The sequence below is a fragment of the Schistocerca piceifrons genome, chromosome 5 (genome assembly GCF_021461385.2).
Source record: "Schistocerca piceifrons isolate TAMUIC-IGC-003096 chromosome 5, iqSchPice1.1, whole genome shotgun sequence".
Taxonomy (NCBI): Eukaryota; Metazoa; Arthropoda; class Insecta; order Orthoptera; family Acrididae; genus Schistocerca; species Schistocerca piceifrons.
Window position 1 is genome coordinate 359,330,859 of NC_060142.1, and position 27,995 is coordinate 359,358,853.

General features: G+C 36.4%; 1 protein-coding gene across 1 annotated transcript in view; it reads left to right on the plus strand.

The window, feature by feature from the left end:
• The window catches only part of LOC124798989 (dynein axonemal heavy chain 10), a 1,080,466-nt gene that overhangs the window by 43,988 nt on the left and 1,008,483 nt on the right, over positions 1-27,995 (plus strand). Inside the window, exons 7-8 of the mRNA XM_047262526.1 lie at positions 24,360-24,600; positions 27,694-27,982. Coding sequence (XP_047118482.1) covers positions 24,360-24,600; positions 27,694-27,982 — 530 coding nt within the window. The remainder of the gene's footprint in view (positions 1-24,359; positions 24,601-27,693; positions 27,983-27,995) is intronic.

Consider the following 27,995-nt stretch of genomic DNA (forward strand, 5'->3'; position numbering starts at 1 on the left):
ATTGCTGGAACTGTATGGAATGCACTATTCATTTCACATGGTCCATACAATGTAATTGTCGCACAGCAGTAATTTTATATGGATACATCCCCAGTTCTTTGATTACAGCCTTACATGCTGTCATGCAAGAGACTTTAGACACTCATGATAATCTCCTCATTAATTTTGTTGGGCTCCCCTACACAGTGTCTGAAATATCATCAAGCTTCTGTTCTGTTAAAATTGTGGGCCTAAGAGTTGGTGATACATCATGAAGTGAAACTATGTCTGGAGTTGAATCAAATCATCTACACTGTCACAATGTGGACATCTTGAAGCAGGAAAATGCAATTTAAATTGCCACTTCACATGCACCGTAAAGTTTCCTCCTGCACATTATAGCTCTTCCATTATAAATGCCTTATAAATGCCCTCTCTACAGTAGTAACCATTCTTACTGCATCTAGCTTACCCACCTAACATCTGCAATACACACAAAAACACCACTGTTTACAATCTACCACAGAATATGTGCAGATGAGACTTGAGTGTGCTGCCAACCCTACACACCTTGCAAGGGAAGGCACGTGAGGCTCACAGCTGCCGACAGACTTTGTGGACACATGGTATATGCACACCTAAGAATTTTGAAAAGTATACCTTCTATATCCACTGCATCTCATGCACAATAACAATATTCTGTGGGCTTTTGTGATTGGAATGTAGAATACAGTTAGTTTTGCTGAGGTTTAGTGCTAGACTTCTAGACTTTACTGTGAACCATTTCATAGAATCTACAAGTAATTAGTTGACATTAAACTCTTATGTCAGTGCATGTTTTGTTGTCTATCACAGTGTTTGTGTTATCTGCAAACACTGTGAAGTGGCGTAAAGTTAACTGAAGGTAAGCAGGAAGAATGTCAGAAAGTCATCACAGACCAAGGAAGCAGAGAAAAAGGCAGAAATCGTGATAAAAGTGACATAATGAATGAAGAACGAAACAAACTGAAAGGAAAAACTAGAGAAGATTGTGTGAGAGAGTTGCAAAGGTGAACTGGAGAAGAAACTATGTGATTTAAGACAACATGAATGGTAAAAACCAACTCTGAATAGACAATTCATATCTCTGGTGTGAGGAAACACTGATTTTGAGGAAGGCATCTGGCAATAAATTGTGAAGAAAGAGGTTTCAAGTTACTCAAAATAATGAAATGAGTACACTAATTTCTACTGTCACTCTTTACTTATTTCCAGCCATTCTCTGAAATGTACAGAATTTGGTACTTTGTAGAGGTATCAAATCATTTGGATAGTAATTGTTTATTGAATTAATTCACACATTATGTCCCATGTGTCCTTTCTTGAAGGAGAAGCTTCAAAAGAAGAAGAATGAGGATTGTTCAACAGTTTTTCTTTACAGTTACATTTACAGTTGAAGTAACATAAAAATGTTAATGTTGTTAATGGCATAGGAGGAATCGTATCTCAACAACAGAAATCAAAGTATCACATAAACAAATAACAGCACAGGAATAAAAGTAAATTTGTAGTGTGGAAACATTACAATATGAAGTTCCACAAGGTTCAGTACTTGTCATACTACTATTCGTGATCTACATAAATGAAATACTAGGGCATTTCAAAAACTGTTATGTTTGCAGATATACAAGTATGCTGCAAAGGGCTCAAACAAATCCATACTAGATGCCACCAAATTTACCACAGGTTCGCAGCAAACACGTTAACTTTTAATCTTACAAAAGCTAATATTATACAATTGCAAATAAATGAAAATGGCTTACAGGTACCAGAAACACAGGTCGGTGGGAACAAGCTAAGTGAAACTCCACATGTAAAATGGACAGCAAATTGAGCTACCAAAAATATGTGAAAAAGGTAGCTGGGAAGCTCAGTTCTACTGGCCATGCACTTCGAAAAGTCTCTCATTGTGGTGACTTACAGATAGAACTGCGGAAGCATCATAATAAATGTTGAAATTCTTAAAACGTACATGCATATAAATTTACTAACACTATTTTTGGTTAAGAATAAGGCAAAATTTAGGATTAACCCTAAAATTCATAATCACTTTTTAAAAAAATGATAGCCGAATGGTACCAACTGGCTGCCATGTCATCCTCAGCCCACAGACATCACTGGATACAGATATGGAGGGGCATGTGGTCAGCACACCTCTCTTAAAGCTGTATGTCAGTTTATGAGACCACAAAATCACATTACTAGAAGTAAAATATTTTCTTTATAGAACATAAATCCTTGAATTGGAGTCAGACAGACATTTTGGTGCAAAGCTTCTAAAAGGCTGCTAGCAGACAGTAACCAGGAGATAACTTTATTGGTATTTTGATTGTTGATAGTGTTCTGTGTAAAGTTATATAAATGCTACATTTGAAGTAGTAGATAAAAATAACAGTTGAGTAGTTGTGAATGCTATTTTTCTTTTCAAGGTAACTGCTTCTTTCCAGATATATAGTTCTTATAATTATTAATGCTGATAATAATTTAACTATTCTACAGCCCTCTCTTATTTATTTTGGAATTTTTGGAACACAGTGTGCAGGGCCAGTTTCAGAACATTTGCCACACAAGCAATTTATCATTTGGTGCCCTCCTCCCCCCCCCCCCCACCCCCATTTTTCCTCGTAGACTTTCACCCCTGTCAGTTCTTGTTACTGATTGCTATGTGGACGATGTACAAATCTTGTGCTTGGACACCCCTGGCACACCTCTCACATTGGTGCCCCAAGTTGTTGCTACTAATTGTGGTTCATCATGTGTAGAAAATTCACATTTATGGGCTTTCGACGTCACTATCAGCTTGGCACCCCAACTGGTGGGTTAGGTCACATGTGCCTTAAATGGGAACTGACAGTGTGAGTATGAATGGATGGATGGATGGATTGGATGAATGAATGGATGGACAAATGAACTAACTAACTAACTATATATCTATCACAATGAGAAAAGTGCAAAGTAGGCAATACTGTGAGCTCTGTGCTCAAGTTTACATCAACTCAGAGTAATTTTGGAGATATACTAGCAACCAAGTACAAGTGCAAATCTAATCACAGGTTAATCATGGGAATTACTTCTAAACACTTCTACATGTTTTTAGTAGAGAAGTAAATACTTTGTAAAAAGCAACAGGTTTTTCTTCTTAAGCTACTCAGTGTTGTTTTTACCTAATACTTATTACTGCCTATTTACATTACATTATTGATTCCAGAGAACAAATCAGCTGTCTATGTATCAGAAAAGTTAAAATATATTTAATATGAATGTGTTTAACATAATTTAAACCTATGAATCCCGAATGTTCTGATTAATTGCAGGGGGCGAGCCTAATAAGGTACTCATTTTATTGTATTTTTGATATAGCAGGAATATCTAATAAGGCTATGATTCACTTTATTTTTTAATATATGGGAGTTTCTAATTTCCTGCCTGATTTTTGATAACCTATTAAAGACTTTGACACTGTAAAGTGAAACCTCTTTCAGTACCATAGAGATGGGTGCAATGTTGACACTGAAATTACTTTTTCGTATAATATTACAAATGTGAATTGTGACTTCATCATAACTTCACCCCTATTAATAACTGAAAATGCCTTTACCGAAGTAATGTATTGTCACGTATGTCTACTGACTTAAAGCTCCTGAAGTAAGATGTCCAGATATAAGTTTTACACAATATTCTTACATTTGGCTTATGTGGGTTATATAATTTTTTGACTGTAATGCACTTCCTCAGAATTTTATGTCACACGACAGTATTGAGCAAAAAGGGTGCAGATTACACTAGTAATGGAGTCTGATGTCAACACAATGAGAAAAGTGCAAAGTAGGCAATACTGTGAGCTCTATGCTTAAGTTATGGATGTGCTGGTGCTACCTCATACTGCTACCTATCTGGGTGCTTAAGAACCAGACACACAAAGTTTTATATGTTGTATGCCCATATATGTCTTCTTGTGGTCATGTTTAATACACTTCATTTCTCTAGAGTTGTACAGTATGAGTTTTTCAGAAACTAAAGTTTCAGCTGTTCACTATGAACTTGTTGTAAACCTATTCCATTGTTTGTTTGGCTATGTTTGGCATGGTTATGTTTATCCCCTGTTTTACTTGTAGTCAACTTATACAATCAGCAGTGTTTGCAGCAATCATGCTTCGAGACTTGCTTTCATCATCTACTTTTGTGTAGGGATAAGGAGTATGCCTGTTCCACCTTCATAAAATGTATTTCTTTCATTTCCATGGTTGATCTATGTCTTTTCTTCATTTTGGGATGTAGTTCAAGGATGTTTGTAGGTGGTCTTTCATATCTCACTTTATTCACATGTTATCCCCCCCCTACCCCCCCTCCACCCCCACACACCCATATTCATTTATTTTTTATTAATAGTACACATTCAAATCTTTTCAAACACCACCATCTTTTTTAAACTCTTTATTAAATCTTATGCACCCTTTCTTTCTCTTCAAGAATGTCATTTCTGCTACCTGTATTTTGCTGCCATTGTTCTTTTTATTTATCCAACTCTCACTTCTATACAACAGTAATAGTACAGGCATATTTTTATAAATTTTAATTTTGTATCTTTTTGGGTTTTGTATTTAAGTGTTCTGTTTCCACACACTTGTTGAATTTTGTGAGCACTTTTTCTGTCCTACTTCATGTGGTAATCACTCACATTGGTGGTAACACAGGACCAGTAGAACAAACAGGCAGTTCCTGAGAATGATGACAGTGGAGTTCATGAAGTCAATGGCTTCAATGTATCATGCTTCTGCAAACAGTCCATTTGTGTGTATTTTATGGTCACCATAGATTGTAAACTTTAGATTTTTGCACTTGGAAGTAGTTGCAGTAATACAGTGTCCCAGATATCTTGGCTTCAGACTCCTTTTCTTCTGTTGTGATATCAACCTGAGCAGTTACTTCAGAAACCAGCTATTGCTGAATGATTTCAGACTCTTCTTATTTGTAATACATGTATTCACTTTCTGATAAAACAAGTACATTGCATTTGTACAATCAGACAATGGAAAATCTAGGATGTAATGTAACAATATTTTGAAAAGGAAAGTTGCTACTCACCATATATCAGAGATGCAGAGTTCCTCATAGGCACAACGAAAAGACTATCACAAATAAAGCCTTCAGCCTATGAGGCCTTTGTCAAAATTAGATGACAAAGGGGGTGGGAAGGGTAGTAGACAGGACATTCCTCGTTTCAGAGCATGACGAGAGGTAGTCAAAACCCTAATGGAGAATGTAATTCAGTTTCTCCAGTCCTGAGTGCTCCTGAGTTATGAGGAGAATGGTGCTCTGTGGTCAGAGGTGGGACTTTGTGTGGTGATGGGAGACGGGAAAAATAAGGCATGGGAGATTTGTTTTTGTACAAGGTTGGGAGAATAACTACGGTTTGTGAAGGCTTCAGTAAGACTCTCATTATATTTCGAGAGGGACTGCTCATCACTGCAGATGCAATGACGATGAGTGGTTAGGCTGTATAGAAGTGGGAGTGGGTGGCAGCTGTCAAAGTGGAGGTATTACTGGTGGTTAGTAGGTTTGATATGGACAGAGATACTGATGTAGCCACCTTTGAGGTGGAGGTCAACATCTAGGAGGCTGGCTTGTTAGGTTGGGTAAGACCAGGTGAAGCAAATGGGGGAGAAGTTGTTGAGGTTTTGAAGGAATGTGGATAGGGTATCCTCACCCTCGATCCAAATTGCAAAGATGTCATCAATGAATGTGAACCAGGTGAGGGGTTTGGGATTCTGGGTGTTTAGGAAGGATTCCTCTAGATGCCTCTTGGATAGACTGACATAGGATAGTGCAAAACGGGCGCCCATAGCTGTATCCCGGATTTGTTTGTAGGTAATGCCTTCAAAGGAGAAGTAATAGTGGATGAGGATATAGTTGGTCATAGAGACTGGGAAGGAAGTTGTTGGTTTGGAATCTGTCAGATGTTGGGAAAGGTAGTGTTCAGTAGCATTGAGGCCATGGGCATTAGGGATGTTAGTGTAAAGGAAGTTGGCATCTATAGTGATGAGCAGGGCACAGAGTGGTAAAGGGACAGAAACTGTGGAGAGTCGGTGGAGGAAACGGTTAGTATCTTTTATACAGGATGGTAGGCTCTGGGTAATAGGTTGAAGGTGTTGGTCTATGAGAGCAGAGATTCTCTCAGTGGGGGCACATTAACTGGTCACAATGGGGCATCCTGGGTGATTGGTTTAGGTAGTTTAGGAAGCATGTAGAAGGTAGGTATGTGGGGACTGGTAGGGATGAGCAGAGAGGTGGACTCCAGGTAGCCAGCAAGAATTGTAGTAGCTTGATACTATGTGTTTACCATAAACAAATACTCAATAGATCTTTAATACTCATCGTCTGCTTCAGCCAACCGGTTCACACTGATGCATGGAACATGTGGTTTCTCTTCTTCTACAAAGAATGATAAAAGGTCCACCTTGGTTCTTAAACACTGCATATTAACACTGTAACTACAAGTAGATCACTGTCATCACTAATGTGCTTTCTGCATGTTGTTTACACCCTTAGTTCCTAGTTTCTAACTGAAATTTTTTATATCCTGGAAACATTTTCTACAGAAATTTGATTACATTTCAGTTGTTGAGCCATTTTCCACTTTTCCTTGATGGAATCACGCCCTTTTCTCTCCATATAGAATTCCTTGCTCTCACCGGTCCCTATTACTAAATTTTTTACTGTCTCTGGCACTTGAATTTGAGTGATACTATAGCAACTGCTTGGGGTATTGGTCTCTTCTCCTGTACATGTTTCTGAAGTGCAGTTTTATACAAGGTTTTGGTTGTACAGATGCATTATGAGTCACTTCATGCATGTTATTGGTTTGTTGTTTTGCTGTAGTTGATGACACTTTCTTACCTCTACAATGAACAGTTCTTTTCCTATAATGTACCTCATGCTAGTCTGTATTCCTGTTGAGTAAAGGTTTCTCTTTTGAAAGACTCATGGAGTTGTAAAGAGGGTTTGGATCATTAGTGGCAACAGTTTCTGAATTGAGTAAAGAAATATCATTCACACATCAATTCTGTGATGCTTCATGAACTATAGGCTCTTTATTATTGTTTAGATGTTCTGATTTGTTATGTAGGCCTCTCATAGCTACCCCAGCACACAACCCCAGCAGAAATAATGTCTGTCATAAAATCTTTAAAATCAAAAACATATAGTGGGTATGATGAAATATCAACAAGGTTAATTAAATAATGTGATTTTGAGTTACGTAACATATTAACCTATCTGTGTAACCAGTCGTTTATCAGTGGAATGTTTCCTGAATGGTTGAAATATACTGAAGTTAAGCCACTGTTTAAGAAGGGAGATAAACAAATAGCATCAAATTTCCATCCAATTACACTTTTGCCAGCATTCTCAAAAATTTTGAAAAAGTAATGTAGAATCGGCTTTATAACCATGTTACCTCAAATAACATACTGTCAAAGTGTCAGTTTGGATTTCTAAAGGGTTCTGATATTGAGAAGGCTATCTACACTTACTAATGTGCTTAATTAATTAGACAAAAAATTGCGGGCAACTGGTATGTTTTGTGATCAGTCAAAGGCATTTGACTGTGTAAATCACAATATCCTTTTAAGTAAATTAGAATATTATTGTGTAACAATAAATGCTGCAAAATGGTTCAAATCTTATATCTCTGGCAGGAAACAAAGGTGTTATTAGGAAAGAGACATGTATTAAGCTATCAGGCATCATACAACTGGGAACTAATTACATGTGTTCCATTTTAGGGCCCTTACTTTTTCTTGTGTATATCAATGACCTTTCATCAGTAACATTACCAGATGCCAAATTCGTTTTGTTTGCCAATGATACAAGTACTGCAATAAACAGCAAATCAAGTGTAGTCTTAGAAAGATTGGCTAGTAAAATATTTGTGGACATTAATCACTGGTTCCTAGCCAATTCTTTGTCACTAAACTTTGAAAAAACACACTACATGCAGTTCAGAACTTGTAAGGGGTGTCCCACATGTATATGCCTAGCGTACAATGACAAGCAGGTAGAAGAAGTGGACAGTGTTAAATTCTTGGGATTCCAGCGTGCTAATAAACTCAACTTGTAGGAGCACACCACAGAACTGCTGAAGTGTCTTTACAAATCTCTATTTGCAATGCAAATTGTGCCAGACATAGGGGATATAAAAATGAAAAAGCTGGCATACTATGCTTACTTTCATTCCATAATGTCATATGGGATTATTTTTTGGGGTAATTCATCAAGCCAAGCTAAAGTTTTCTGGGCACAAAAATGTGCAGTAAGAGTTATATGTTGTGTGAACTCAAGAACATTCTGCAGAAGCCTGTTTAGGGAACTAGGAATACTAACTACTGCTTCCCAATATATTTATTCCTTAATGAAACTTGTCATTAAAAATATATCACTTTTTCAAACCAACAGGTCAATTCATGGAATCAATTCTAGAAATAAGAATAATCTTCACAAGGATTTAAAGTCACTTACTGTTGTACAAAAAGGTGTGTGCTATTCAGGAACATACTTTTTCAATAACTTGCCAGCAGCCTTAAAATGCTTAACAACCAATGAAATTCAGTTTAAGAGAAGCCTAAAGGATTTTTTGGTGGCCAACTCCTTCTACTCCATTGATGAATTTCTCAGTAGAACCAACTGATTTGTGTGTGTGTGTGTGTGTGTGTGTGTGTGTGTGTGTGTGTGTGTGTGTGTGCTGATCATTCCACTTGGGACCTGTTGAAGGTAAATTAGCTTATTTGTTTCAGTTGTAAATATCTGTCATGTATTATTGTTTTTCTGACATATCCTACATCCCGGAGGACCTCCTTACTACAGGTCAATTGGAATGAAAGTAAATCTAATCTAAATCTAATCAATGTCCTTTTCATGTCCAGTTTTTGTTTTGTTAGTAGAGACATTATTCTGTATTGCTTCATATGTTGCAGACTCTTTATTATTATTTGCATGTTCTGACTTGCCTATTCTGGTTGTAATGTTGCTTTCATGTCCACACTCAGTTTGCTTTTTAAGGAATGCAGAGAGCTGTGATATACTCTGATTCGAATCCAAAATATTTGTGCCAGAGCTGTGTGTTATAGATGCAATAATTGGCTCTTGATTTGCATTATAACATTTAGTGGAGTCAGTTTTAACAGTTAATACAATGATTTTTCGTGCTCTCCGCTTTTTCTGCTACACGATTTTTATCAGATGTGATGACAGTATCATTTGCATCACAAGTGCTGTTTTCTGTTTCCAGTAGTTCAGCCCCACATGGTTTAGAAGGTTGATTTCAAGTTGATTTCATGAATTGTCTTTTAGGTCATAACTTTTGTGCTTGTTAATGATTTCAATATCGTGACCTACCTTCACTTTTTCACACTAACATGGCTGGTCCCACTTACAGACTGTTATTTTGCCACAGATGCAACTTCCACAAGTTCGATATGTAACCAGTCTTCAAAAGCACCACAACGGAACTTCATTCATTCTTTTGAATATTTACCAAGTACACTTTACTGTGCTAAAGTCAACACAATCACTGTGAAAGAAGTTCCCACGCCCTAGTCCTCAAATCACACTTGTTTCCCTGTGTTTTAGTAATTTATTGCAGACTTCACATAAGCTGCCATCTTCACTTGTTTCCATCTTCTCATTTTCCTGTCAGCAAACTTCGCAACCACTAGATAAATATGTATTTCTGGTTCTTAACATCTTCTCCTGTTGTTGTAATTGTAATTTTATTTATCCTGTAGATCATAGATTGCGTGCAGAGAAGCACATGATGATGATTCAGGGCAAGTCAAAAATGGAGATGAGATGATTCATGGTTAAAATTATTATGACAGTGATATTATAATGACACAAATGTTTATATAATACATGTGTAATGCCAACAAACTAAAAGGTGTATAGGTGAATATCTTGTGGAAAATTCAGAGTTAAACATTATTTCTAAATAAGTTCATGTTATTCAGGGAAAGAAACATATAAGCAAATAACATGGAAATTCAATAGTACCTTATACATTAAAAAACCATTATTAAAGTAAAACAGTAAAGGTGACACACTTCTGTATTAAGCTGTTCGGGCTTACATACAAAGTACAGATCATGGACAGAACAAATTTTTATGTTTCAAGATGTTCATCTATACTATAACAACACCTCTGCAATAAATATTTAAGGACAGAAGTTTTAAATTTTGAAGTGTCTTTTATTGTTTTCAGGTTATTAGATAGCCTATTTTAACTGTTTCCCTTTTGCAGTGGTCCATTCTGTTTTAGTGTTGCGTATGCATTTTGAACATGTATATCCTGCTTTCTCTTTGTGTTATACAGTTGGATCCTCTGGTTAGTCAGTACAACACTGTTGCTATTTTCTAAGCCTTTTGTAACAAATATTATTACTTGTAAGATATATACACATGGTGGTGGAAGGATAAGGGCTTGCATGAGCTTCTTGCAGCAGCATTTTCTATGGCTCTTACAATTCTCTTTTAGCATATAAAACAAATTTTGCTGGCAGTTGCATTTCCCCAAAAGATTTGCCACATCTTAGTAAAGATTCTGCCTGGGTGAAGTATACATTTTTTAGTGTCTCTTTCAATTTGCAACTGTAGCGGTTCCACCTTTTTTTATTTATTTTATTTGTTGCCATCGGTGTTGACGTACAGCGCTGCTACATTGGTTGAAAAATAGGGTTTGTAATTTGTACACTAACTACTGTAAATAATGTAGCCGACAGATGCACAGATGCATTTCACTGCCTTTTACTTTCACTTTTCACAACCCCCCCACCCCCCCCCCCCCCCACCCCATACACATGTATATGGTCAGTGCACTATTGTTATAACTTTCAACAAGCCTCATTAATAGTTTTCAACAGTAAAAACATAACCACAAAGTTAACAGTTCTTGAAGAAAAGAAAGATACATATGGAAACAGCCACTGCCATTGTTTTTACACATGACGTAATTGCTTAACACTTATTCCACAGTTAGTTTGAAGCACAGGTTCCTTGTCTGAAACTCAGCTGTGGACTGACTATCTTGTGACCAGAAATCGGGCCCTTGTATATCATCACAATAATAGCTACTGAAACTACACATTGTTTAAAGTTAAATTTACAGAAATTACAATTAAAACTTAACTCATTCGATTAACTAACTACACTGAAAAATTGCATCTTTTTAACAGTTTCTTCTACTGCAAGAGTTAGGCTAAATTATTTGTTTAAACCATGAAATTAACATATGTCATTATGCAAACAATACTTTTGATGAAACTGGAAATTACTTTGGAATTAATTAGCTGCTGACTGTTTTCAAATAGAGCCAAATGAATACTTTAAGAATACTATTAGTTGTTCCTCCAAATGTTTATGATTAGTACAGAGTTTATATTTGTTTACACATCAACAATAGAATTTAAGAAACAATTTCACCCTGCGACAGAAGATACTAACTAGGAATAGTCTAAATAAATTAGAAAATCAATTACATACCTAAAACTAAGCACAAAATTAGATCTGGTGTTATATTCTTTAAAACTAAGGGCCAGTCTTTCTCTTTTATGAAAATGCAGATTATATTCACGTATGTTAATGGTAATTAGTTGGAAAAAAAAAAAAAAAAAAAAAAAAACCGAATTTAAAGGAGGCAGATGGCAAAACAAGATGGAAATTAAAAATTATCCCAGCTTGCTTCATCACAAAACCAGACAGAATTTTGAAAGTATAACAAATAGTATTCAATTTATTTGTAATGTAGTTTGCATGTTGGATCCATGTTAGATCTTCTTGGATCCATATTCCAAGAAATTTTGTAGAGCTTACATTTTCAAGGGTTCTGGTTAAACAATTCTTTGTCTGGTGTGAGTGAGCATTTATTTTGCACTGTGTGTAAGTGCATTGTTACTGTTTTTTCTGTGTTCATTACTAAACTGTTTCCAGAAAACCAATCTGTAATGTGGGTGATAAACTTTTTAATCTCATGCAGTAATTCTTCTCTGCCCCTTCCTTTTACTATCACATTTGTGTTATCTGCAAATTGTAGGTAATTATGGTGTGGTGTGGTCAGCTGCAAGTCATTTACAAAGAGTAGAAACAGAATTGGTCCTAGAATGGATTGTTGTGGTACACTGTACTTAATGCTCTGCTTTTCTGAGTAGTAGGACTTTATCTTGTTCCCTCCTTGGATAGCAAGCTCAACTACTTGCTTTCCGTTTTTGAGATATGATTTGATCCATTCAGAGACTGGGCCCCTAATACCTACAGACTCAAGTTTCTTAAGCAAGATGTTGTGATTGATGACATTGAATGCTTAAGAGAGGGCTAGAAATATGCCTGAGATATGCTCTTTTCTGTCTATTGCATTTAAGGCTTCATTTAGGAACGTGAAAATAGCAGTCCCAGTAGATTTAGATTTTCTGAATCAGTGTTGTGTATTTGAGAAGTAATTATTTTTTTCTATGAAATTGATTAGTCTTTTATAATAGAGTTTTTCAATTATGTTGGAAAAACCAGACAGTTGCAAAATAGAGCCATAGTTCGTTACTTCTATTTTTATCCCTTTCTTGCACAAAAAGTTGTACATTTGCTGTCTTCAATTTTTCTTGGAGCACCCATTCTTATGGAGAACAGTTACATATGTCGACAAGTGGCCTGGCTATGAGGGGAGCACATTTCTTCAAGATGTAGTCAGGGATATTGTCAGTACCAACAGAGAATTTAGGCTTCAGTTCTTTTAGTATAGTAAGTATTCCCTTTTCATTGGTAGGTTATAGAGAAATAGAATTATTATTTATAGTACGTTTGGATTGATTTCTGGGAGTACTCTGTAAATTTTGATGTATAAGATGTTCAGCTATCTGTGTAAAGTAGGAATTAATTTTATTTACAATTTTATAGGCTCAGTTATCAAAGCTGACTTCTCCATTAGGCTGTTAATATTATGGAAATCTGTCACTTACCTTCCTTACAATATTCCATACAGCTTTCATCCTATTGGTGGAATTTTTTGTTAAACAGTAGCATTGTACCCTATTAGACCACAGTGGCCAGCAAATAAATGACACAAATGAAATGCAGGAACTGCAAAACTACAATACAGTATTCAGCCATAGTCCACCAACAAGAAAGGAACCTTCACTGTAGATGGCCCGTATTAAAAGTATTGTAAGAAAAATAAATAGGCCCTACAATGTAGCAGGGTTGATTGACTGTAGTAGTAGACATATAAAAATAAATATGGTATCAGTTAATTACTTTCTTATTGATATTCATTAGAATCCTATTGTAATCGATCAGACTGTTACAACTAGCTTGGAGAACATTAGGGAAGTCCCTGTAAGTTATACAGTGTTATCAATTTATGACACACAGTGTATGGTGTGGCCTGTGCTCACTTGTAGAAGGCAACGTAAATGAATGCCACTCATTATAGTTTCCATTGGAAGATTTTTTTTAACATGGACACAGGACCTCATAATGTGTGGGGCCTGTTACATTGGTTAACTTTTGCTATGTGGCTAATCTGGCACGGATTTGGGCACATCATTCTGTTTGAAAATAATTTTTCCTTCCTCTATACATTTATATTTTGGTTATTATTACTATTTTTTTGTATTTTGAGACACATTTACTCCTACTTTGTGGACATATAGTTTAAACACCTGATTGCTGATTCACATCTCCATCCTGTGAATACCCATCTAGGCCATTTTAGCCAGCAGTCATTGTTGTTAAGTTATGTGTATCTCATTGTAGCAATCCTTGCCTTAAGTTACTTCTTATAAAATTATATTATCGTACCATAAAAGCTATTTTTGTAATTACATTTATAAATTATATTTTCAGTCCACTACCTTGCCCATCCTTCCTCCACCATCTGTGTGATGTTGATAAGACCCACAAAAGAAATCCTACAGCATTGCACAATGAAACAAAGTTACTTGTTATCATTAACTCCACTAAACTGCCCCTCCATTACTCCGGAGGCTAAAGATGTTTTGTCAATAGCACAGAATGGATGCCACCAGATTCACCCCCACATACTCCAAAATTGTTCTCAATACCCTGATATTGCAGCCAGAGCAGGCTACATATTCCATATTAGAAAATGCTTCTTGACTATTTATTTATCAGTAAAGAAGGAGGGTCATTATAAAACCAAGAGAAAGTATTTGTCAGTTATGTAGTAACAGTGTCATTGAAATGAAAATAAGATTTCCCCATGACTGATAAAAGTCACAATCTTGAACATATTAAATGATCTTAAAATCTGACACAAAGGAATAAGTGGAATACACAGGGTGTGGACAAAAATATGGAAACACTGTAGACATAATTCATACCCATGTCTAATATGAAGCAGGAAAACCATTGAAATTCAAAACAGCATCCAGTCATCTCAGACTGGACAAATACTGGCCCTGTATGGTTTTCATGGGAATCTTATGCCATTCTTCTTCAAAATAGTGAAAACTCCAGTGAACACTGACTGATGTGGATCATGATCATACACTTTTCTCTCCAAGGTAGACCACAAAGGCTCAATAATATTGAGGTCTAATGACTGTAGTGGCTGAGAGTGATATGACAGTTCATACTTGTGCTCACAAAGTCAGCCCTGGACTTTGTGAACAGGCACCTACTCATCTTGGTACATCCCAAAAGGATCCAAAATTGGCCTCGACACCCTGATTTTTCAGGCCATTGGGGAACCAACATTGTACCAGAGGTGGACCTGATCAACAAATATGGTCACATACGCTTGACAATAATGTGACAGTGAAGAGAACCCAAGAGGACTCTGGAATACCATGATTTGGCTGCCTGAACCATCACTCAACCCCTGCCATGTTTCAATCTTGGGATGTAAACGCGACCAGAAGTTGGAAACAGCGAGAAAGAAGACTCATCTAATCAAATGACGTTCTCCAGTTCTCTACAATCCAAGTTTTATGGTTTCAGTGCCACATTTTACTGTTACAGGCTTTTGCATCACTAATATGTGGTTTTGAATTTCAGTATTCCTTGCAGCTCCCTACTTATGGAGCTCACCTCATATTGTTTTGGTGCAGTCATGGTTTGAGGGTGAGTTCTGAAGTGACTTTTGCAGCTGTCATTCTCCTGTTTTTTGTCACAATGCTCTTTAATGAACACCTGTCATGATCGCTCAACAAATTTTCATCCACATTGTGACTTAGTGGATGATGATTTCCTGCTTACTCTGTATGCAGTTTAAGTCTCCCAAATGGTGCCCCTTGAAACACCAAACAGTTGGGCTGCCTTGACTATGGAAGTACCCATCATACAAACACCAGCAACTTGCTCATGTTTGAATTCACTCAGCTCTGATATAATGTACTCACAAGTACGCAAACAGTGATCTGACCATGATGGACACTTGCAAGATACTGAGAACATTGCATAGGTGCTGGTGCTGTTTGTGGTCGGATACAGGAGCGCAACCTGCAGGCTTGGCAAGCATCTGCATTTATGTTTAAGCATGCATTTCTCATGGTGTTATCATATTTTTGTCCAACCCTTGAATATTAGGCTGTGATTAAACTTTACTTCAATTTTAACTATTTTATATATTGTAGAACACCTTAATGCCTATGAGTTTCATTGTTCCACAGTAGATTCATATTATTAATACAGATTACAATGGTGAACCCATTAGTAGTTCTGGAAATTTTACACAAGGGACTACTCACCATATAGCGGAGATGCTGAGTCGCAGATAGGCACAACGAAATGACTCTCACAATTAAAGCTTTTGGCCATTAAGGCTTTTGCCAACAATAGACACACATATACACACACAAACTCATGCAAACACAACTCGCACACATAACTGCACTCTCGGGCAACTGTAACAACACTGCGAGCAGCAGCACCAGTGCGTGACAGGAGTGACGACTGGGTAGGGGTAAGGAGGAGGCTGGGTCGGGGAGGAGGAGGTATAGTATGATGGTAGTGGTGGACAGAGAAGAGCTGCAGGTTAGACAGAGGGTGGTGGAGAGGTGGGAGGGGTGAGGGGGGGGGGGAAGTAGTGGAAAAGGAGAGAAATAAAGAGACAAGGGTGTGGTGTTGGAATAACAGCTGTGTAGTGCTGGAATGGGAACAGGGAAGGAGCTGGATGGGTGACTAACCTTTGTTAGTCACTGTCCTCACCCATCCAGCCCCTTCCCTGTTCCCATTCCAGCACTACACAGCTGTCATTCCATCACCACACCCAGTCTTTTTATTTCTCTCCTTTTCCGCTACATCTCCCTGTCCTCTATCTAACCTGCAGCACTTAACTGTCTGCCACCCCCACCATCCCTCCCCCTCAACACCCCAGCCTCCTCCTTACCCCCATCCAGTTGCCACTCCCATCATGCACTGGTGCTGCTGCTCCCAATGTGGCATAAGTTGCCTGAGACTACAGTCGTCTGTTCGTCTGTGTGAGTTGCGTTTGTGTGCGTGCGTGCGTGCGTGTGTGTGTGTGTGTGTGTGTGTGTGTGTGTGTGTGTGTGTGTGTGTGTGTGTTGTTGTTGTTGTTGTTGTTGTTGTTGATGAAGGCCTTAATGGCTGAAAGCTTTAAGTTTGAGAGTCTCTTTGTTGTGCCTTTCTGCGACTCAGCATCTCCACTATATGGTGAGTAGCAACTTTCCTTCTCATATTGTTACATTCCATCCTGAATTTTGATTACACAAGGAATTAATACATGGTCCAGCCATGTTAATGTTACTATTGCCTGGATTCAGTGTCATTATGCAATAACAACTCACTGATGGCAGGTGGCAGCACTAGCAGTGGAGGGTGGGTGAATAGTGGGTATGGAGAATAGTACAGGCAAATAGATGAGCAATTGTTGAGCAACTACGTCAATGTGTATCCAGTGGCTACCAAAAATGTCTCCTCAATGACTGTTCAGAAAAATTTGCTGTATGTGGAGCTCCACACCAGGTGTCTGGTACATGCCCCCATGCTGACTGCTGTTCATCAATTACAGAGGATGGAATTTGCGTGACATTACCACCACTGTGTGCCCACTTGGTGGCCCTTACAGGCGAATCACATTTAATGCTCCATCAGACAGAAGACAGTTGGTGAGTATGGTATGAAATGTCTGAAAGGCTGGAGAAGGGAGCATTATAGTGTCAGGAATGTTTTCATGGCGTTCTCTGGATGATCACATCATTCTGGAAGGCACACTGGATGAACACAAGTATGTGTCTGTCCTTGGGGACCATGTCCTCCCTTAAATGTTGTGTATTTCTCCTCGGCACTGTTTCATCTACCAGCAGGACAATGCAACTTTTCACACAGCTTACATTGCACATGCATGGTTCAAAAAGCACCAGAATGGGTTTCCTGTACTGCCCTGGTCACCAAACTCCCAGGATTTAAGCCCAGTCAAGGATCTGTGGGACCATCTCGATTAGACTGTTCACACCATGGATTCTCAGCTGAGATACTTAGTGCAGCTGCTTCAAGGCACTGGAGTTGGCATGACTCCACATCCCATTTGGTACCTTCCAGAATCTTATTGGCTGTCTTTGTGTATGTCTCTCAGTCATCCTCATTGCAAAAAGGTGGTTATCAGGCTTCTGACATGTGATCACATTAATGTGAGTGGACAGTTTTTTTCTGTTGTATATAGATTTTTCATATACAATGTATTTAAACTCTACTGAAGAGTTAAATTGACAGTGATCAGAAAATCTTCAGTTTGCATGAAGTATCGTATGTTTCGAGAATAATTGGTTTGGTTTCTTATTTTCATGATCATGTTAGCTTTGAATATCTTAAGTGGACCAATACTGTTTGCACTAGCAAATTGGACTTATTAAAATGAAATAGGAAGCAGATCCTGTATTAATACTACCTTCATAGTGATCTCAGTGAGATAGCCATAATGGTGGCTAAACAGGCATTTCCCAGTCTGGTTATTTGCCTGCATACTATCAGACTCACCCTTACTTCCACTGTAAAAACTATCTGTAACATACCATTGGTATTTGTGGTACAAAATAAAAGAATATGACACAATTTTTGAATAAAAATGAGTGATTCTTCTCACCTATAGAAACTTACATTGCAGCTAGGAGGAGGAAAAGTGAAGAGGAAAGTAACAAGTGAAGTATCACAGACAAGAGACTGATATTATTTTTTGAAGACAAGTTATTTACTAAACTGATTACTCCACACATTATGCATTATGACTGTACATTTCATATACAAGAGTCTTCACATATAGCACATTAATAGTTGGACGACTATCTGAAAGAATAGTTTTATTAAAACGAGAAAAAAAGAGAAAATAACTAATATATTGTTATATTTCCCAGGTTTTCATGAACCATTTGTTCAATTAATTTATTAAAATGTTCCTACGGTGCTGGAAAAGTACATTCTGAAACATTTATCTCATCTGAATCTGTACACTGTTCTAAAATATCTAATCTCATAACAGTGTCTGAATTTTGTTTTAGATTCATATTTAATTTGCTCAAACATTCATCTACATCATTCGTGACTAAACCTATTTATTTATTTATTTTTAATCCATTTATCACTTTTGGTAATGATGATAGATATGTAAGGATGTAAAGGGATGTGTCACAAGATATGTACATAAAAAGGTAGATGTGTAATTTTTCAGGCATTTGTAAAAGAGATTTCACACATACCTCAACAAAGTATTATCAGATATAGTTAAGAAAATGTATACAGTTGTGCATACATTCATTGACCAGCACACTGTCCTTATATTATTTACATGGAGTTTGCGTATGATTCTCTTGTTTAAAAATGTTGTATATTTGCTTCTAATATCTCCTTTACACTATTTTACTTGCATCTAAGAACACTGTTACACTGTAGCAACAGACCAAGACCTGTTGATTTCTTCATTTTTGTTTGAAAGCAGACAGTGATTTTAGGCTCTTTATACTGCTTGGAAGTTTGTTATAAAATAGATATATATCTGACTGTTTTGTCACATAGCTTAAGTCTTCTTATATTTATGTAGTAGTTTGCTTTACACCTAGTACAGTAATTATGTATATTATTGTTCATCGAAAGAGTACAGTTTATTTTTAAGAATGTAACAGCTTCATATATGTATAGTATTTGTAATTCTTTGTAATTTCTGCAGGACTGCTTGTTTAGATGTTTCCAATGAACCTAATCACATTATTATGCAGTTTAAGGAAGCTACGTATGTGTATACTGGCTGCACTGCACCATACAGATATAAAACAGGAAATCAGTGAATAAATTGGACCATAAAATTTTTTAAAATGAACTGTCTTGTTCAGCAATTTATGACTTTTTCTCATGAGAAATATATTTGTGCTAATTTTGGAGCATATTTTATCTACAAGAGTCTCCCATATCATGAAACTACCCACCGTCAATCCCAGGAACGTGCTGCAATTTGCCGTGTTTACCTGAGTTGAAGAGGACCCTGGGTATAAGATGACCCTCTTTTTTCAAGAGACTTCATGATAAAAATTCATTTTTAATGTATTCTGACTAACCAAAATTACAAACTGTTTTACTGACAATAAGTACCCATCTAAAATGTTAGCTTATCTCCCTTTTAAACTTAGGCCCTTTATTGATTGTCTACACTTTGATAATAGAAGAAGAAATAAAATAAAAAGAAATAGTTTATATTAATTTTTTTCTTCACTACCTGTTTTGCATACTAAGCCTTTCATCTGTGGTATCACTGTTTTTAATCATCACCATCACCCTAATACCACAGTTATGAAATTTGTATATTCATTGCCACAAATATTTCACTGTTTCTTCTGAATATGTTGTGATACCTGAGGTCTTGGTTACGGTGGAACCTGAGAATACTTTTTGTCGAATACATACCGGGTTCTGCTTCTGTATTGACATGATAATGTTACAATATTTCTTGCCTCCAAGCATATCAGCTGCCCATGGCTCTCTCATTAGCTGTGCAGAACCAGCAGCTGACACACTCCAGCTCATTCTCGGTATACCTCACAGCAATCGTTGACAACATTGTTGCAGGCCGTAGATTGATAGATGTGTTGTGTGCACATACTAAATTTGCATCAGTCTATTGCATGCATAATGCACAGACATTTGCAAATATTTCTGCATAGATAGATCATTGCATGTGGGTAGACCTTTCTACATTCTTCAAAATAAATCTGCACTTATATACAAACAGTTAAAATTGCTCTTTTAAAAAAATTTGAAATTACAAAATTGGTGGCATACTTAAAATTCGTATTATTAATTGCACAATCTAACACTAATAATTAAATGCATTTCTGGATTAATTTATAAAATAATTATATATTTTAATGATGATTCATGTTTTGTTTTGTAAACTCATTTTCTTTGTACATTCTTTGGAAATTGTGAGTACTGCAGAATGTAAGTAGTGGTGAGCATGCCTCTAATGGAAATGCACATATTTTGGTAAACTAGTCAACAACAATGTAATTATTGGTCTCTTGAATGTGCAAATTGTAAAGTCAGTAGGATTTAGAAGAATGGGGTAAAATGAAAAGATATTCATAACAACAGGCAACTCTTCAACAGTTGTTTTGTCATCATGAACCTAAGATATCATAATTTTCTACTACAGGAAAGTGCTTCTAGACAAGACTTTGAGCCATTGACAACAACAATAAGATAATCAAGATAAGTAAAAAGCTCTTCTTTTGTAATCGTACCCCTCTCGTAATTTTCAAGAATTTGTGCAAAGATTGAGAACTTTAATGGTGATATGTGGGAGGGTAAGATTACAATGTGAGCTATTTATTATGTTACATTTCTCAATGAAATTTATTATTCTACACTTTATGGTTATTTCTACAATTTTAGACAGTAAAAATGTAATAGTAATACACCTGTTGTTGCCAGGATTCCCTTTCTCTCCCCCTTTATATATGCTTTGCTTTTCTTTAGACAACTTGGAAATATTACTTACTGTCATATTTGATTTATAAAGAATGTGAGAGATCATGTTAGGTATTTAAAAATATGCTTGATTATTTTATCAAACAATGGAAAATCCAGGATGAAATGTAACAAAGTTATGAAAAAATAAGTTGCTACTCATCATATAGTGGAGATGCTGAGTTGCAGATAGGTATGTGTGTCTACGTATGACTCATCATTGTAATTATTTTATTAGTTATTATGTCAGAATTTAATTCCTCTTTCAAACTTAATGTAGTAGATTGCAGTTCTGATAAATCTCTGTTATCTCTACATCTTTCTGATGTGGTTTGGCAGTATTTGGTTCTAACTTATTGGCTTGTTTGTATAATTTGACATTTTTATCAAAAAGAACATTTTCAAATATGACACTTTGAGTATTTAAATCAGCATTGGTTCATTCTACCTGTGTTCCCAGGTTAATATAGGTATGTCCTACCTCTCCTTTCCAATCAGTATATGTATGTTCTGTCATGTTAGTTACATGTAATTTGAATTTTAATTGTTTGCTAATGTTTTTCAAATGTTCTTCAATGTTCCTATTTAATACTGGCATACAACCAAGATCATAGTCATATTAGAACAAGACTCCCCACTTCACAACAGTTACCAGCATTTTCTTAGGAATTTTGACTACAAACCAATCCACTTTTCCCTCAACACATATGTCATGTGAAGCAGAAAATTAGGAGAAAAAAACCTGGAGTAAATACAGCTTAACAGGTTCTGCCACACAGTATTCTGTGTCGGAATGTAGAATGCCCTGCACCTCCACTAATCAGCAGTATTGTGAAGTTGTTGAGAAACTGGCTATCGTAGTGCCAGCAGTTGTGGAGCTGTGGATCACCCACCACAATTTGTCATTGTCCATCTAGACAGAGGGCCATCGATCTCGCATCTAGCTATCCTAATACATCCACTGTATCAGCAGTTATGTCATGAATTCTACTTGTATGTCATTGGCAATACATTTCTTCTAAATGCTTGTGTTTCAGTGCTTGTATTACTGTGCTCATTGTCTCTCTTTAGTCAGTTATTTATATGGTTGCCAGCAGCTGTGGAGTCATAGCTCACCCGCCACAATTTGTCATTGTCCATCAAAGCGGCAGGCCATCGATCTCACATGTAACCATCTTAATGCTTCTGCAGTATCAGTTGTTATGTCATTACTTTTACTTTTGCCTCATTGGCAATAAATTTCTTCTAAATATTTGTCTTTCAGTGCTTGCATTAATATGTTCATCATCTCTCTTTAGTCAGTTATTTATATGGTTGCTAAGGGCAGTGGTACAATTTTGTAGTAACTCTTCACATAAAGTGATTTGATAAATGTTGCTGACACTTCTTGAGTGTTCCATTTTTTAGCTGTTTGAGTTTATGTTATACTTTCAGCAACAATTTGATCTGCTTCCTGCACTAGGGAAACTCAAATGAAATGTTTGTTATCGTGCTGTTATTTTTGCACAGTTACTCAGCCCTAAGCCTTGTACCTCAGTGCTTCCAAGTGGCATGACATAATTTGAATTTCTTAACCTCTTGCAGGTTGAATGAATATTCTCCAGCACAGTCACCTCAAATGTGGTATTCTGCTGGAAGGTGTATAGTTTAATGTAGTTTCTTTGTTACCTTTTCTTTGCTATTGACTGTGACCTCTGGAAACTCTGCATCAGGGTTTCTTCCCCAGCTGCAGTGTTATTGCTGTTTGGAAACTTATACTACAATTCTAATGTCTTTTAAAGAACATCACACCTTCTCCCATCATAATAAGCCTTATATTAGTGTAAAACATATATAAATTATTGGACTTATCACATCTCTATTTTCTGTCAGTTATAAGTCCCAACATGGGTTCTCTACATGGAAAGACATTTTAAAATAATGGTTCATTTGTCTCCTCTGGAGTGGTGTGTACTATGACAGAGTATAATAACTAGTATAAGATATTGCTTCTTGCTTATAAGGCACATTATTCACAATTTGATTTTTACTGCATTGGAGATACCTGCAGAAATGTTTCTACTTTTTGAGAAATCAGAGGAGTTAACTGTTGGATCTAATCACTTGCATTGTTATATGAAATACTCCATAAATATTGCTGAAATAGTTACTGCTCTCAAAGTCCATTTGTTCATTGGATATATGGTCATTGAATTTCATCTTCTGGAGTATATTCCTAGTAGCTGTAACAAAATCTAAATTTCACCCATTGTTTTCAGTATACAGGATAGTGTGAAGGTCTGTTAAGTCTCTCATTGTATGTTTGTTGTTGAGCATGTGGCTTGCTGCTGTGGGCGTTACCGTGTGGCTATATCTGAAAGCACTTTTGTGCTCATAGGATCTTCTATTGAATATTCACCCAGTTTTTCTAATGTACAATGAACGGACATCGATTTTGCAAAGTTGGTACATTCAACTACCACCAGTCATGGGTATTGTGTGGCATACAGTGTGTGGTAGGTAATAAACAGGTAGCCATCTGGATAGCTAGGCACTGCCACAAAAATACTTCAATAGAGGGAAAAATTAAATCGATTTACACAAAGATGAATTCCTTCCTTCTCACCTATGGTATTAACAGTGTCAGCATGTCAACAACCTACTACTGATGAATGCCACCACAAATTAAATAGATCAGCTACTAGCTGAATTCAACTCCCTACATAATAACACAAATTTTGTGGCAGAATATTACGTGAAACGTTCTATAAATTTCCTGTTTCCAACAATCAGGAGTGAAAATGCCATATTTTGCTGTATATAGAAAATTAACAGCCACAGACATCACAATAGACAATGTATCACATTGTCCTAACTGACACTAACAGGCAGCATTCAGATTCATATTACACAGAGTGCACAATTTGTTGCTAGAACAATACACACTTCAGTCACAAGTAAACCTAATCAAATAATTAGCAACAAACGATTGCTAATCAACAATATTAATGGACCAGCAATGTCTGAAAATTCAGAAAAGACTCAAAGACAGAACATGCACTGAAAATACACTAAAACCAGCACCTAAATATATGACCGTACCTAATTGGGGGAAAAAATTGAGAACTGCTTTTACTACTAATTCCACTGCCATACTTCTGTAACTGAATTTTGCAACCGTGAATTTATGGATGACTGTATTAATTATTATTTGGTTTTGAGCTGTCCTGTGAATTCATTGGAAAATCATATTGTAGGTTAGCTGAATTCTGTTACTGTATTACATGAATAGCCACACAAATATCTTTCCTGAAATCTGAAATGCATTTTAGCTTCTGTCATAAACATAATGCTGTGTAATGCTATTATTTTATCTTAATTGTTAATAGACTGCTCGTGAGGCATGGGCAAAGACACTGTGGGTAAACTTGAACCCACAAGTTCTTCTTGATGGAACTGAGGCATTCATGAAAGAATTCCGCAAATTGCCACCAAATGTCAAGAAAATACCTGTTGGACAGGAGTTGAATCTTATTCTGAAGCAGTTTAAAAATTCTATACCACTTTTTGTTGAACTGAAGAATGAGGCACTTCGTGAGCGTCACTGGAATGAACTTATGGATAAAACTGGTAAGAAAATACATATTTGAGACATCAGGTAAATGTCATAATTAATCAGTGATGTGTAAAATACATGTGGTTATATGCTAAATAGTTATGATAAAAAGGGTTTTATGGCATTTTTTAAAAGTATGTTCACAGTGACATTCTAATGAAATGCTCATCATTCACATGTAATGCAGAAGAATTGTTCTAACACCAAGGTGCTTAAGATATGTACTAAACTTCTAAAGATCACTTCTAATCATCAGCATATTCTACAGTTTCCATCCCCTGTTTGGATCTACTTTGACCCTAAACCTCTCCATAGTTTTCTTTCCTCACCAGGAATGATTAATCGTAATGATGATTATTGAACTGTCTTTTTTTTTTATCATATCCTTACTAAAGAATACATTATTACAGCTTATAAGTTATGTTCATCATAAATAGTAGTTTACAGTAAAAACTTCACAGATCTTGTTACAAAGTTAATATGACTGTATAAATTTGTAGATATTTTAATACACACAATGTGTTGTAGGGCTTTGTACAGTGTCAGAATACCTATCTGATCCAAACAAAAGCTAAAACATCCACTTCCGCACTCTTACATGGTTCATTCTCCACTAACAGCCTTTTATTTTATGGCCCTGCACTCATTTCTCAGAGATAATGATTTACACTCAAAGAATAAATTCTAAAATGAAATCCATCTTTATTGTCTGCTGCATCTGTCAACATACATTGTTGACAATAATGGATGTTTTAGCTGGAAGAAGGAAGAAAGGAAAATTGCAGTTTAGAATCCCACTGACAGTGAGATAATTAGAAGTGGAGAAGGATGAATCAGGAAATCAGGTATGTCTATTTCAAAAGAATGGTCCTGGAATTTGCTTAATGCAGTTTACAGGAACTGCAGAAAAAGCTAAACCTGGAATGTCTGGATGCAGATATAAACAACTGTCCTCCCGCATATTAGTCCAGTGTATGATAGCTATGCCACCCCACTCAGTGTTTTTTACCCTGTGACTAGAAGTCCATGGAAAGCAAAATGCCTGCATAATTTTAATACTAAAGTCTGCCATATGTTTGCTGCAAATTATCTAGCCGTGATTGTGAATGCAGGACTCTTGTATCTGGGCTATTCAGTGATTCACTGCCTTCACAAGGGTCTGCAATATGTGATGATATCAGCTGGTTTAACATGAAACTTCCTACAGTAATTAAGTCACCTGTAGTTTAGTGAGTTATTGTGCTAATGAAAACCTTGAGGAATATTTGAGTCACCTATAATTCAGTAAGTCATTATAAAATCACATTTATTCAGGAGACACCAGTACAATGGCCTCTTCCTTTATGTTCCATTTTATTTATTATTTGAAATTTGGCTTTCAGATACTGTTTTCTGCAATGAGATAAGTTCCTCTGCAGTCTGATCAACTAGGAAATAAGATATTTTCCTCTTTTAAATTTTTATTTTTTTGTAATTCCTTAAAAGTGATCTAATTCTTTTATTTTCTGTTAGCTTTATTTAAATTTATTTATACATTCATGCTGTACTGTATGATAGTCTTAAACGTAGTACACTGTATACCTCAGTGACTTACCATTGACAAATGAAAAACTTTTACAATGTCAAATTAAAAATCATTCTTTTAAGACAATCTACATGCAGTTTAATAGTCACTAGATATATCCTTTCCCTTACGTAAACCAAAGATCGGGACACTACCCATTTTTCTCCTTGCTCGTGACTGAGCATCATCATCTAATTTAATAACATTTCATTCTCATTTGTAACTGCTTCTTCACAGTCACAAAAACAGTTTTGATTGTTAGCTTCCACATTGCCAATACAAATATCATGTTCATAAGGTACAGTTAACTGTTGCATTTAAAGATACAATTGTGTAGTGAAGTTCCTTTAAAACAGGAGTCATAAATCATCTGAGGAGCCCTGCTTCACAACGTGATGTCCTTATTGTTGCATCTCTATCAATATGAAGACAAATACAACCTCTGTGAGGGCTGACAATGCATGGTTAAGCATCTCTCAGCTCAAAAATTTCTTTTACGGTTGCTTATGTATGAGTATGCATCAGCAAGGCAGCCATCAAAGTAGAGTCTATAGAAGTGGTAAGTCATGAATACTTGGTTGGAGGAAGTGTTTGATAGAAAACCAAGTATTGTACTGAATTTTACAATTGCATCTTGGAAGACTACTGAACAGTAGTTCACAAGCAGTCCTAGATTGAAGCATCCATGAAAGCTATAATTTTATTCAAATTTTTGTACTGTAATTCAATAATACACCTGCTTATCTATCCAAGTGTATTAAAGGGCCCAGTTAAGGGCAAAAGACAGAACACTGATCTTGGATTGAATCCACATCATGCATTAACATTGGGGGTTGATGTGCCGGTCAGCCTGGGTGGTTTTCAGGCAGTTTACCACATTTATCAAGGTAAATACTGTGTTGGTTCCCATGTTCTGGCTCACATATATGTTGTACATACACTCTGAAAACTGGTATCACATTTGACCATGAAGTTAGAAGAGATGCAAACAGAATGAGTGCACATTTATCTTCCTGAAGAGAAGTTGGAAGTACCTTACAAATGCCTTGGGAGTGATGACCCTATCCTAATAATAGTGTGTATTTGGCTATGGTTGATTCTGTGTGAAATTGAGGAAGATCCATATCAGTCCCAACCTGGCTTTGGGTGGATAAAGGGCACTGGAGATAGGAAGGCAACAAGGAATTCTGTAATGTCTTTTGAAAAAGGATATTAGAAATAACAGTGACATCATAATCCTTTTCATTTAATAAACTTCACCCAGTCATTATTACATAATAATGATGAAATAACCCATCACCAATAAGGAGAGAAGTAATATCAATCAAGTGAACAGCAAAGGGCTATCTCTCATCCTACATGACATCTATTTCAAATTCTGTCTAATTGTGCATTCATGTAGAAAATGGAACTTACTTCCAGTTATTAAGCATTATCTCCTTATGAGAGTGTGGTGCCTTATTTTTTCTTATCTTTCTTTCTTTCTTTTATGAGATCAAAGATCACCTTACAGAGGATAATGTGCAGCTATATTCCATTTTAGGACAGCATTTTGACATGGCTGCAGATCGCTTCACTTTGGAGAACATGTTTGCCATGGAACTTCATAAATACCAAGATATTGCTGAAGAGATTATCAACAATGCAGTGAAGGAATTGTCGATAGAGAAGGGTGTGCGTGAGGTGTCAGAAGTTTGGAGTTCTCTGAATTTCATTGTCATCCAACATACTAAAGCTGGTGAAGATCGTGGTTACATACTTGGACCTGTTGAAGAAGTGGTTCAGGTGCTCGAAGATAACACCATGAATCTGCAAAGTATGGCTGCATCACAGTTAGTACACAAA